Source organism: Myotis myotis, unplaced genomic scaffold (assembly GCF_014108235.1).
Source record: "Myotis myotis isolate mMyoMyo1 unplaced genomic scaffold, mMyoMyo1.p scaffold_m19_p_6, whole genome shotgun sequence".
Classification (NCBI taxonomy): domain Eukaryota; kingdom Metazoa; phylum Chordata; class Mammalia; order Chiroptera; family Vespertilionidae; genus Myotis; species Myotis myotis.
In genome coordinates this window covers 17,877,670-17,890,104 of record NW_023416368.1, presented here as the reverse complement: position 1 = coordinate 17,890,104, position 12,435 = coordinate 17,877,670, and the positions used below count along the sequence as shown (strand labels likewise).

The 12,435-nt window shown below is 47.7% G+C and overlaps 1 protein-coding gene across 6 annotated transcripts in view; it reads left to right on the top strand.

Moving 5' to 3' along the window:
- The window catches only part of LARP1 (La ribonucleoprotein 1, translational regulator), a 52,000-nt gene that overhangs the window by 34,363 nt on the left and 5,202 nt on the right, over positions 1–12,435 (top strand). For 2 of the 6 annotated variants that reach the window (XM_036315723.1, XM_036315725.1), the window contains 14 exons: positions 297–358; positions 638–703; positions 1,618–1,792; positions 2,657–2,785; positions 2,863–3,069; positions 3,169–3,331; positions 4,171–4,315; positions 6,591–6,765; positions 6,886–7,055; positions 7,794–8,186; positions 8,981–9,104; positions 9,197–9,402; positions 9,865–9,971; positions 10,814–10,965. In XM_036315723.1, the coding sequence (XP_036171616.1) occupies positions 297–358; positions 638–703; positions 1,618–1,792; positions 2,657–2,785; positions 2,863–3,069; positions 3,169–3,331; positions 4,171–4,315; positions 6,591–6,765; positions 6,886–7,055; positions 7,794–8,186; positions 8,981–9,104; positions 9,197–9,402; positions 9,865–9,971; positions 10,814–10,965 (2,274 nt within the window). Of the gene's footprint in view, positions 1–296; positions 359–637; positions 704–1,617; positions 1,793–2,656; positions 2,786–2,862; positions 3,070–3,168; positions 3,332–4,063; positions 4,316–6,590; positions 6,766–6,885; positions 7,056–7,793; positions 8,187–8,980; positions 9,105–9,196; positions 9,403–9,864; positions 9,972–10,813; positions 10,966–12,435 lie in introns of those variants that run through there. The other 4 variants (XM_036315726.1, XM_036315727.1, XM_036315724.1 and 1 more) reach the window with 3 other exon arrangements.

The following is a 12,435-nucleotide window of genomic DNA, read 5'->3' as shown; positions in this document are numbered from 1 at the left end:
CCCCGATCTGCTCACACACAGATTTCTAGAATGTTAAGAGGTATAGGGCTGTGAGAGCCTTCCCCCTTCAAGAGCCAGGTTCCTGGGTCTTGGCTGCTGATTGTCCTTACGAGCTCACTTTCCATGATTTCTTCAGAAAGGCTGGTAAAATTGTTAGAGTGCGTGTCTTTTAACTCTCTATCATGTCTTCCTCCTTTGGGAGCCCACAGGTTGCTTGGTGGAGTGGGAGTGAGAAGCTGGTGGTGGCCCTCCCCCATAGGCTCTGCATAACCATTTCTCCCTTCTGGTTCCCACAGAACACTCTGCTCCGGCAAAGGTGGTGAGGGCAGCAGTTCCTAAACAGCGCAAAGGCAGCAAGGTAAGGAACAGGAGTAGGCAGCCCAAGGAGACTTCCTGGGGTGGGGGGTGGGGCACCGGGTTGGCCTCTACCCTGTTCTAGCTGAGTGCTTCTGAGCTGCCAGGTAGTTCAGGATCCTCTCTAAATCGCAGGGGAACCCTTTCTGGGCCTCCAGTGTTGATGGTCCTAGTGGAAAGACTTATTTGGCCTCTGATCTCTGGATGGAGCTGTGTCTTGGGCGAGAGGTTGAAATGGCAGAGGCAGGGTCATCCCAGAGCCTTCATAGAATGTGCCTTGCAGGTTGGTGACTTTGGAGATGCAATCAACTGGCCCACACCTGGAGAGATAGCCCACAAGAGTGTGCAGGTGAGTCTGAGGAAAGGGATGGGTAGGATGGAGCTCTGTCTACGTTTACACATTTGGCTTTTCAAGCTCTCAGAGCTTCAGGTCTTATCTTAAGAGGAATGGTTGGTACAATTTGGGCAGCACTGAGCTATCCAAGAGTCATCATTTAAGCCCTGGCTGTGTATTATAGACTGCCAACTGCTGTCTATTCATCATTTCAACTAACCCTCACAGTGACTCCAAAGTAGGTGCTTTAATCATTCCCGTGTTCTAGATGAGACCATTAAGGCTGGGAGAGGTTAATTGGTACCCTTTGATGGCCAAGTGCGGATTGGAAGTGAGGTGTGTTGCATTATTCCAGAACCTGTGTTCTCCATCACACTTGGGTTGCCAGAGTGGTTGGACTTTGACCGGGTATTCACCTCTAGGGGAGTTTTATAGCTCTCTTTAGTCTCAGCAGAGGAGGGGCTCCTGGTCAGTCCTCTCCTTCCCTGGCTTTCATTCTAGGCTGACGGTCTAGGTCCCAACCTGATGGTGGCCGCTGGCCTTCAGTTTGCAGACAGGGTTAGTATTAACAGGCCGAGGGCCAGCATCTCCTCCATCCCACAAACTACCTGGATGTGGTCCTGTTGCAGGGAGTAAATAAACATTTGGCTTCTGTGAGTCCCAGCCTTTTTGTCCTAGAGGTTCTCTTTCGCTTAGACTTGAAGAAGCCAGAGAGACAGGTTGTCTCCCACCTCCTGCCTGTTTGACCACACTTCCCAATAAAAGCATCAGGCGTGAAAACAGGACCTTTAGAATGCATCCAGCCCAACCTGCCATCGCATGCTCCAGCTACTTCTGCCCTGTCTTTATAGTGATGGGGTTCCCTTCCATCCATCCTAAGAGACCTGCAGACTCACCACACCTCCCGGTTACTTTATTTCCTGCTGTAGCCACAGTCCCACAAGTCTCAGCCTGCCCGTAAGCTGCCACCCAAAAAGGACATGAAGGAACAGGAGAAAGGAGAAGGGAGCGATAGTAAGGAGAGCCCAAAAACCAAATCGGATGAATCAGGGGAGGAGAAGAATGGGGATGAGGACTGCCAGCGAGGGGGTCAGAAGAAGAAAGGTGAGTGACTTGGATTGGGGCCTGGGAGAAGGTGGCAGGGCAGCACTTGGAAGTGGCAGCGGAATTTCAGGGGCCCAAGGAGTCCTTAGGAGCCTGGCTGGTCTAGGCTTCTGGGCCAGCAGTCTTCACTTCAGTCATTGGTCTGTCAGATCCTTCTCTTATTAAACAAGCATTGGGTAAGCCCTCTTCTGAGCCGTGGGGCTCTAGCAGTGCACAAGACAGGTGAGGCCCCTGCCTCAGTATTTCTTGTATGTCTTAGTGTGTTGCTGTCCCGTGAAAGATTTGCTTTGCTCTGGCTGAAACTAAAGTTAGAGCATAAGTTCGGCTGCTCTAATAGAGATTCAAAGTAACAAAGATTAAACACGACGAAAGTTTCTTTCACCTGACACCTCAGTGTAAGTAGGCCAGGCCCAGAATGGCAACTCCAATTCCTTTTTATCTTGCTGTGGTGTGTTGGCACTTCTCATCCAGGACGGTTCGCTATTACCCTCTCCAGCTAGCAGGAAGGGGAGCAGGAAAAGTGTCTCCCTTTTAGGGACTCAACCTGGAATTGACTACTTTTACTGAGCTCTCCTAGCCAGAACTTTGGCACAAGTGTAAGGAAGCCTGAAAAGTGCAGTCTTGGTTCTGGGCAACCATGTGTCTGACTCCAGAAGGGGGTTTCTTGAACCATGGAGAAATCGATGTTGAGAGTCACCCAGGAGTGTCCATCAAAGTGAGGTCCAGCATGGGAAAGGAATTTGCCCAAGGTCACCAGATTGTGATTCAGGCCTGAAGCCCTGGACAGGGGAAGAAAGTTGGGGGTAAGGATAGCTGGGAGAGACCTCCTCCAAGCCCTTCTCCTGTGCCTGTGCCATCTTCCAGGGAACAAACACAAGTGGGTCCCATTGCAAATAGACATGAAGACTGAAGTGTCGAGAGAGAAACTGGTTTCGCGCCCTGCTCGCCCACCAGAGCCACGACACACACCTGCCAACCGTGGGGAGATCAAAGGTATATGTCGCTTACTATGGAGGGCCTGGTCTTGGTGGTCACCTTCAGGCCTGACCCAAAGCCCTCTCTCTTTATAGGGTCTGAGCCTGCCACCTACGTGTCTGTGCCTGTGGCCCCCCCCACCTCAGCCTGGCAACCAGAGATCAAACCGGAGCCTGCCTGGCCCGACCAGGATGAGACATCGAGTGTGAAGAGTGATGGGGCTGGTGGGGCACGGGCTTCCTTCCGCGGCCGTGGACGGGGGCGTGGTCGTGGCCGCGGGCGTGGCCGGGGTGGCATTCGAAGTACGTGAGGCCCCTTTGGGCTCCGGGATGTCCCAGGGAGTGCGGCAGGGGCGGTTGGCTGGGATTGCCTATCCCTTATGGCACCAATTTTCCCTGTAGCCCATTTTGACTACCAGTTCAGCTACCGAAAGTTTGATGGTGCAGAGGGTCCTCGAACCCCGAAGTATATGAACAACATCACCTACTACTTTGACAATGTCAGCAGCACTGAGCTGTACAGTGTGGACCAGGAGCTGCTCAAGGACTACATCAAGCGCCAGATGTGAGTGGATGGAGCCTTCTTTCTGGAGAGTTGAGATGGGGAGGGTTTGGGGGCTGCCTGAGCTGGCAGCTGGGCAGAGTAGGACTGGACAGGCCCTTCCTTCCGTTGCTGCCCTGGCTAGAGCTAAGAAAGATAACTTTCTCTCATCTCTTAAGCTAATTGTTCATAAAGTTACTGTTTAGTACAGGAGTGGTACCATATTTACCTTAAGAAAATTACAAATGGCCACTAACCAAGTAGAGAAATGTTGAGACTACTTTCTCTATCCTTTTGTAATGGCTGTACTGCTGGAATGCTAGCAAACATTAAGTCCTCACTATCGGTGAGGCTAAGTGCTTGACAGGCATTCTCTTATTTAAACCTGCAATTGTCAACTTAATTCCTCTGAGCTGGTTTTATCCCCATTTTATAGATGAGCAAACAGTCCCAGTACCTTGCCCAGTGTCTCAGTTAAGTAAGTGACAAGACACATAGTTGAGTCCATTTCTGTCTGTAAAACCTTTGCTCCTGGCCACTGCAGTGTGTTGTCTCCCAGTTTAGTGAGGGAGCCATACAAGGAAATAGATCATGGCACGTAGAATGTGATAGGTATTTCAGGAGCAGAGAAGAAGGGAGTTTGCCAGGCATGCAAAGGGACTGAAGGACAGAAGGAATGGTTTGACGGAAGGTTAGGGAGCCAGGAGAGGATAACAACATTTCTTTCAGTTCGTGAGACCGTTGTATGTACACTAGGGTCCCAGAGGGAAGTCAGGCTGCATGAGGTCGCTGGGTGTGCAGCAGGACAGGAAAGGCATATTTGTCAACAATGCAGCAATCATTCCTGTTCTCCCTCCACCTAGTGAATACTACTTCAGCGTGGACAATTTAGAGCGCGACTTCTTCCTGCGACGGAAAATGGATGCTGACGGTTTCCTTCCCATCACTCTTATTGCTTCCTTCCACCGAGTTCAGGCCCTTACCACTGACATTTCACTCATCTTTGCGGTATGTCTTCTGGGGCTAAGGTGTGTGTGGGGGGGGGGGGGGGGGCGAGGGGTGGAGATAGTCCTGACTTGCAAAGCTGAAGTTTGGGCCAAGGCAGGAAACCTTGGACGAACCCCCATTTGATTACTTCTGCTAAAGTTCTAAGGCTTACCCAGCTTCTCTCCTTGCCTCTGCCTTCCCTCCGTCCCCCTTTTATTATGGGAATTTTCTAACAGGTTCAAAAGTGTACGATGGTATGATGAACCCACATCACCCAGCCTCAGCAATTTGCAACTCATGGCCAATCTTACTCCCTCAACCCCCCAATTTGTTTCCTCTCCCAGATTACTTTGAAGAAAGTATTAGGTAACATGACATTTCATCCATGTTTCAGTACCTGCCTCTAAAAGATAAAGACCACGGTATCATCCCATGTAAAAGCATTAAAATTCCTTAAGGTCATGAAACACTTGGTCAGTTGCAAATCTGCTCCACTAGATAAAAAAAATTTCTTGCTTTAGTTGGCGTGTTCAATGGTTAGAACGTCAGCTCAAGCACAAAGGGTCTTGGGTGTGATTGCTGGTTAAGAGCATGCACCTTGGTTGCAGATTCAATTACCCACCCCCCTCCCACCACCCCCTCGGGCTCTTGCAGGAGACAACCAATTGATGTATCTGTCTCAAATTTATGTTTCCCTCCCTCCCTCCCTCACTCCCTCCCTCCCTCCCTCCCTCCCTTCCACACTCTAAAAATCAATGGAAAAGATATCCTTGGGTGAGGATTAATTTTTTCCTTTTAGTAGTTTATGAGACCCATGTGTTCTCTTAAGTTTCCCCTCCCCCCTGTTTTTCCTTGTAATTTATTTGAATAAAATGGGTTGTATATCTTATAGGACACTGTAGTCATTTAACGTGTTTTATACTCCAAATTTTTTGTAAATTGGTGATCTAGAGGCCTGATCAGATTCAGGTTTGGGTCGTCCCCCCTTGTCAATCGAGAATTTAAATGTAGAGATAATTTGATTTTCCCTCTTGTGATCATTAGAAGTTTCTAATGATCATCATTGCCTGTTATTTCACTGGGGATTGCAAAATGCTGATAGTCAAATTCTGTGGTCCATCTTCATTTGTTACCCTGTAGGTAACCTGTTTGAATCCTTCTATTAAAAAATAAGCACATGCTTCCATATGTATTTGTCTCATTCCTCTTTCTCAGATGAGTGGTAACATCTAACACATGTATTTCTTTACTTGTTTTATGTTTTTACTTACTATATCTAAGAGCATAGTGGTATAGAATAAAAAGGAAGATACTCCCCTATCCTTTTTATAGTTGGATATGTATCTTTTCATAGTTTTGCCAGTGTGTCTTTGGTATAAATTTCTAGAAGAATGGCTGTACGCAAGGGCAAATGCATATGTAATTTTGCTAGCTATTGCCTAATTCTCTTTCCAGGGGTTGGGCCTTTTGCATTCTCATCAGCCATATGTGAGAGTACCTCTTTCCCCAACCTCAGCAACAGAGGATGTTGTGACATGTTGAAATGTTTTCCTCGCCCATTTAAAAGATTTTTAAAAGAAAACTCTTTATAAGCATAACCAATGGACATAAGACACTGGGGGGTAGGGGAAGCCAGGGGATTGTCAGGGTGGGGGGAAAAAAGGAGACATATGTAATACTCTCTGTAACACTTTAAGCAATAAAACAGTAAAAAAAAATTTAAAAAAAAAGAAACCTCTTCCCCTCTCTACTCTTGACCATTTTTCCTAGAGACAAACACCTGTAAAAGTTGACCTATGAATCCTAGAAAAATTTGTATTTGTATGTTTTTACTTAAGCACCAGTAGGATCTTTTACTCAGTGACCTAGACCTGTTTTTTTGTGGCTCTTTCCACCTTAGCACATGTGAAGCTGTTTTTACTGAGTAATGTTCCCTTGAGTGAATGAGCCATAATTTATTTAAATTGCCTATATGGTGGCAAGTTAGGAAGTTTTCACATTTTTTCCTATTACACACAATGTTGGTATGAATGGCTTTTTATGTGTACCTTATACATATTGTCACCTGTTTGTGCAAGCATTTCTCTGGGGCAGATTACTGGATGTAGAATGGCAGCTGTGTTTTTCATGTTAGTGCCTCCTACGAGTTTGAACATCTCACTTGTCTACCAGGCATGGGAGATGGGGCCAGTGCTTTAATACACCTACCAGCACTGGACTCATACTTGAGCTCGTGGGGGCCCAGCCATCTATCCAAGTCTTTCCTCTGCATCCTCTCTCTTTTTCTCCCCTGCAGGCCCTAAAAGACAGCAAGGTGGTGGAGATTGTTGATGAGAAAGTCCGTAGGAGGGAGGAGCCCGAGAAATGGCCTCTTCCTGGTCCCCCAATAGTGGATTATTCCCAGACTGATTTCTCCCAGCTTCTCAACTGCCCTGAGTTTGTGCCCCGCCAGCACTACCAGAAGGAGACAGGTATGCACCCTTCGGGCATACGGGTGCCTCCCCTTACCCTTGTCCTCTGGCCAGCAGTCCTCAGGGCTGTCATCAGGAGGAGGACTGGAGGGATGAGGACCTTACCTTTCCACCCTTCAGAGTCGGCGCCTGGCTCTCCTCGTGCAGTCACCCCAGTGCCAACCAAAACGGAGGAGGTCAGCAACCTAAAGACACTGCCCAAGGGCCTGTCTGCCAGCCTGCCTGACCTAGATTCCGAGAACTGGATTGAAGTGAAGAAGAGGCCTCGGCCCTCCCCAGCACGGCCCAAGGTGGGTGAGGCCTGTCCTTCACCCTGGGTCCTAGGAGCCGGGTTGGAGTGCTTGGAGGGATATCACATGGGACTCTGAGCTCTAAAGGGCTGTCAGGCAAGCTGGGGGCTCAAGGTATAATATGAGCTGTCACCAGTAACTGCAGGAGGTTGATGTGGCTGTTTCCATTGTCAGTGGTGACTGCCCTTCAGGATAATCCTAGCTGCATGTGTTCTGAGTAGCATTCTTTACCGGAGGAGATCATGCGGCTTCTGGCAGCAGTATTCCAAGTTTCTTGATGCTTGCTGTTGTTTTTGCCCTGTCTTAATCCCTGGGGCTGCATTTTAAGTGCTTTTCCCTGAATTTTTCCTCATTGCACCCGTATAAGCCCCCTAGGCCCTCAGAAGAGGGAAGATTCATAGCCTGGATATAGAGTTAGAGTCTATGGACTAGAACACAGGTCTCCTGTCATTGATGGCCAGTGACTTTGGGACTCTTGTTTAATATCTCAAGGCTGTAGTTTCCCTTCCACATCTTCACATGAAGGAGGGATTCGACTGCTGTAGAAATAGTAAAGCAATATGTGAATAGTACAAATTGAGTCCACTGTTAGAGAAGTGTTTCGCTCTCAGACTGAAATTGCTGTTCCCCTTTCCAGGAGCAGACTTTTGCTCCTTCTACCTCCCCACTCCCCTACCCTCTTTGGTTCAGGGACCAACACCCTGGTGACTCTTTCCTCTTGGTTTGTTCCCATGGTAGAAGTCAGAGGAGCCCAGGTTAGTCCACCAGACCTCTGTGCCTCAGCAGCTGCCCTCTCAGCAGCTGATGTCCAAGGATCAGGATGAGCAAGAGGAACTGGATTTCCTGTTTGACGAGGAGATGGAGCAGATGGATGGACGGAAGAATACCTTTACCGCCTGGTCTGATGAGGATTCTGACTATGAAATTGATGACCGGGATGTCAACAAGATCCTCATTGTCACTCAGACGCCACCATACATGCGCCGGCACCCAGGGGGGGATCGCACAGGCAACCACACCTCCCGTGCCAAGATGAGCGCTGAGCTGGCCAAGATCATTAACGATGGACTCAACTACTATGAGCAGGACCTGTGGGCTTCAAAGTTCGAACCTGAGTACTCCCAGATCAAGGTAAGTTTGAACGTAGCAGTGTGGGTGGGGCCTGGGTGCCAATAACTAATGGGGGGGAAAGAAAGCTAATTAGCTATGTGACCCTGGGCATAGAACCTCGATATGAAAGGAGGTGATAATTGACTCCTGACTGGGACATTGACAGCAAAAAGAGATGTTAAACACTGTGTAAACTCTGCTAATGTGTGGGATGGTTACTGTGCCACCTGAACATCCATATTTAATGTCATAACAGTCAGCTAGACACTTTTGTGGGAACTAGAATAAGTACTAGGTTGTCGTTTTTATTCATAAGTATTTAGGCAGTTGTAAAAGTTTAAAAGCCTTTTAAGGAGCTTACTTTGAATTGGAAGATGGAAAAAAGATAGATCTTTTTAAAATCATTGCTGCTTGGAAATAATCAAAACCTCTGTTGTAGTTTTTACAGAGTGGATATATGTGGAGGTGGGTGGGCCTTTGGTGAGCCCATGTGGTGAGTAGCAGCATGTTTAGTGGAGGTGAGGGGAGAGTAGCAGGAAGAGATTCGGGGGAGTCTGAATTTAGTTCCTGGGCAGCTGGAGTACTGATCTGTCTTGTTGCACATAGGGCTGGGCAAGTACTAGCCCCTTCTGGGTTAGCACACTTGTGCCCAGGTAACTGGGGTTGAGGGGGCAGCTGAGAGCCTGGGGACCAGAATTCCACGTATGTGGACGTGGGAGCTGCCCTCTCCAGCTTCCTGTACATCTTGATTCCTAAACAGGCTAGGGCAGTCCTCTTACTGACATCTTTCCCCACCCGTCTTGTATCCTCTGCAGCAAGAAGTCGAGAACTTCAAGAAAGTCAACATGATCAGCCGGGAGCAGTTTGACACACTAACCCCTGAGCCCCCTGTGGATCCCAACCAGGAGGTCCCTCCCGGGCCACCCCGATTCCAACAAGGTGAGGGGTGACACTGGGATCCCTGGCCTGGGTTGGAGGGTCTAGATAGTCACGGCCTATCCCTGCTTGCTGACCCCGCTCTGCCTCTGCAGTTCCCACTGATGCCCTGGCCAACAAGTTGTTTGGTGCTCCCGAGCCTTCTACCATTGCCCGCTCTCTACCAACCACTGTCCCAGAGTCGCCAAACTACCGCAATGCCAGGACCCCCCGCACTCCCCGGACACCGCAGCTCAAAGATTCAAGCCAGACGTCACGGTTTTACCCAGTGGTGAAGGAAGGACGGACCCTAGATGCCAAGGTGAGGTGCTCCTGCCTGGCTGCTAGGAGTCTTAGACTCACTTTACGGCATCCCAGTGCTTTGCTTCTCTCTTCAGCCTTGTCTAGACCAAGAAAGTACCAGATCCCCCACCTGCTCTGTGTTCATAGGCTGGTGGGTCCACCCTGGGGCTGAGTGACCACATCTACAAAATGAACTCTATGGGAGTGGTGGCCCCATGGACCATGATAAGACCCAAGGGGGACTGACCAGGTGCAGGTCCTTGGGCAAATCACTTCGCTTCCAAGCCTCAACTTCTTCTTTCGTGAAATAAGCCTATCAGCTCCTAGCTGTGGACATTGTGAGAGAATAAATTTGAAAATGATTTGTAAACTGTGTGATGACACACACATATGAGGGGAATCTTAATCCTACAAAACGCTTGATGCTCCTCACATTTGTATGAATACAATAAATAACAAGTTCCTGGGCTGACCTTTACAGATGCCTCGGAAAAGGAAGACAAGACACAGCTCCAACCCACCCTTGGAGAGTCATGTGGGCTGGGTGATGGATTCCCGAGAGCACAGGCCCCGGACTTCTTCCATCAGGTGCGGGGCTGTGGGGAGGAGAGGCCAGGTTGACTGAGGTGGGTGGAAGAGCCATAAAATCAATGGGACCAAGAAGATAGAACCTCTTTGGCAAGAAAATTAAAAAAGGGGACCTTCATCTAAGTAAAAAACACATGAGTCGTCTAGAAAGCTTCATCCAGGGCCTGGGAAGAGGAAGCCTCTCTAAAGCAGCGGCGTCACTGCCTGGGACCAGGCTCTGGGAGAGCACTTGAGTTGTCTTCAAACGAGAATATTTGCTGCCTACCTCAGGGTAGCCAGGTACTTGAATAAAAATACAGGTTCCTGGGCCCGGTTGGGGTTAGGGCCCAGGTTCCTTTTTATTTATTTTTAGTAAAATAGCCCCAGTATTCTCTGTTCCAAAGCAAGGTTTGAGAGCTACTGACGTGTACTCTTATTTCCTGCAAAGATGGTACAGGACCAAAAATAAACATGGTTTTCAAAAAATATAGGTGGATTAACCCATTACAGCTCATTCAGGGAAGGGTAAATGTTAATTCAGGATAAATAAATGGTTAAATAAAGGCTCGGGTTTGGGCAATGTGCAGATCTCAGCCTTAAAATAGCTTCATGACCTAGGATAAGTGTCCCAGTCTCTATGAACCTAAGTGACCTCTTTGTAAAACTCTGAAGGTCGATAACAAAGAGCAAGTCATCTATCTATATAAGTCAAGGGCCTTAACACAGTACCTGGGCCTCCTAGTTTGTTGCCCTGTGAGAGGCTGGATCTTGGCTGAAGGAAGAAACTAGAGGGGTTCCTGCTAACCTGATGGCCAGCTGCTCCGGGGAACCTGATGACACTGTCTCTTTTGTGGCCTCTGTAGCTCCAGCCCCTCAGAAGGGACGCCTACGGTTGGCAGCTATGGCTGCACCCCTCAGTCGCTACCCAAGTTTCAGCATCCTTCCCATGAGCTGCTCAAGGAAAATGGCTTCACACAACACGTCTACCACAAGTATCGTAGGCGCTGCCTTAATGGTAAGAAACACAGGGAAGGGGCTGAGCCTCTGGGGCTGCTTTTTAGAACCCAGATGGACTAGGTCAGCGGTCACCAACCGGTGGTCCGTGAGGTCCGAAAGGTTGGCAACTGCTGGACTAGGTGACTATTTCCTCTGATCTCAAAACAAGAAGCGGGTGACATTATAGCAAGAAGGAATGAAATAGATTCAGGCAGGGTAGTTTCAGACTATAGGAACCTAAAAGAATCTGGTACTCAGAACATGCCTGCTCCTTGATCTTCCTCTATTGATATAAAAACTATTGAGTTTTCCTATTTCTGGTAAGACCAGTGTGGTCCACTGTCCATCTCCAAAGGTATGTGTGAGGCAGCATATATTCCTGAGAACAGGTTGTCTAATGATGGTGTGGGCCAAATCCAGCCAGCAGCCTATTTCTGTATAGCCCTTGAGCTAAGAATAGTTTTTACATTTTTAAGGGGGTTGGGGGGGCGGGGGGGAAGAATTTATGATAGAACGGAACCCATTTGTGGCTTGCAGTGCCTAAAATATTTACTCTGTGACTCTTCACAGAAGAAAGTTTGCTAACCTTCCTTGAGAGTCTAGACCAGCCGTGGGCAAACTATGGCCCGCGGGCCGGATCCGGCCCGTTTGAAATGAATAAAACTAAAAAAAAAAAAAAGACCGTACCCTTTTATGTAATGATGTTTACTTTGAATTTATATTAGTTCACACAAACACTCCATCCATGCTTTTGTTTCGGCCCTCCGGTCTAGTTTAAGAACCCATTGTGGCCCTTGAGTCAAAAAGTTTGCCCACCCCTGGTCTAGACAGTAGTCTAAGGAAAGACATGCTCTAGGTGCTCTCATGAGTTTCTTTTTATAACAAAAATGAGGTACCTTTTAACTGTAGGTTTCTGTCAGGTTAGCTGTAAAGTGCTCAAAACCAATCGTAATATTGTAATTATTACCTCATCCGACCCCTTTTCATTCAGTAAAAAATGGCTGCTAAATGCTTGGTTCTTCACTCTTCCTCTGCATGCATGTGTGTGTGTAATATCTGCTTTATTAAGATATAATTTACATACCACACAATTCACCTATTTAAAATGTACAATGCAATCACCAGAACATTTTCATTCCCATAAAAAGAAACCCTGCCCATTACCAGTCACTCCCATCCCCTACCTCCTCCCAGGCTTATACAACCACCAATCTACTCTTTGTCTGTAGATTATTTTGCAGTAATGGAATTGTACAGTATTTTCAAGGTTCCTCTATGGTGTAGCATGTATCGATATTTCATTCCTTTTCATTGCCAAATAACATTCCATTATATGGATATAGCACGTTTTGTTTAACCATAATTGATGGGCATTTGTGTTTCCACTTTTCGTCTATCATGAAAAATGTTGCTTTGAACATTCATACACAAGTTTTTGTGTAGATGTAGGTTTTCATTTGTCTTGTGTGGAAGAGTGGAATTGCGGGGT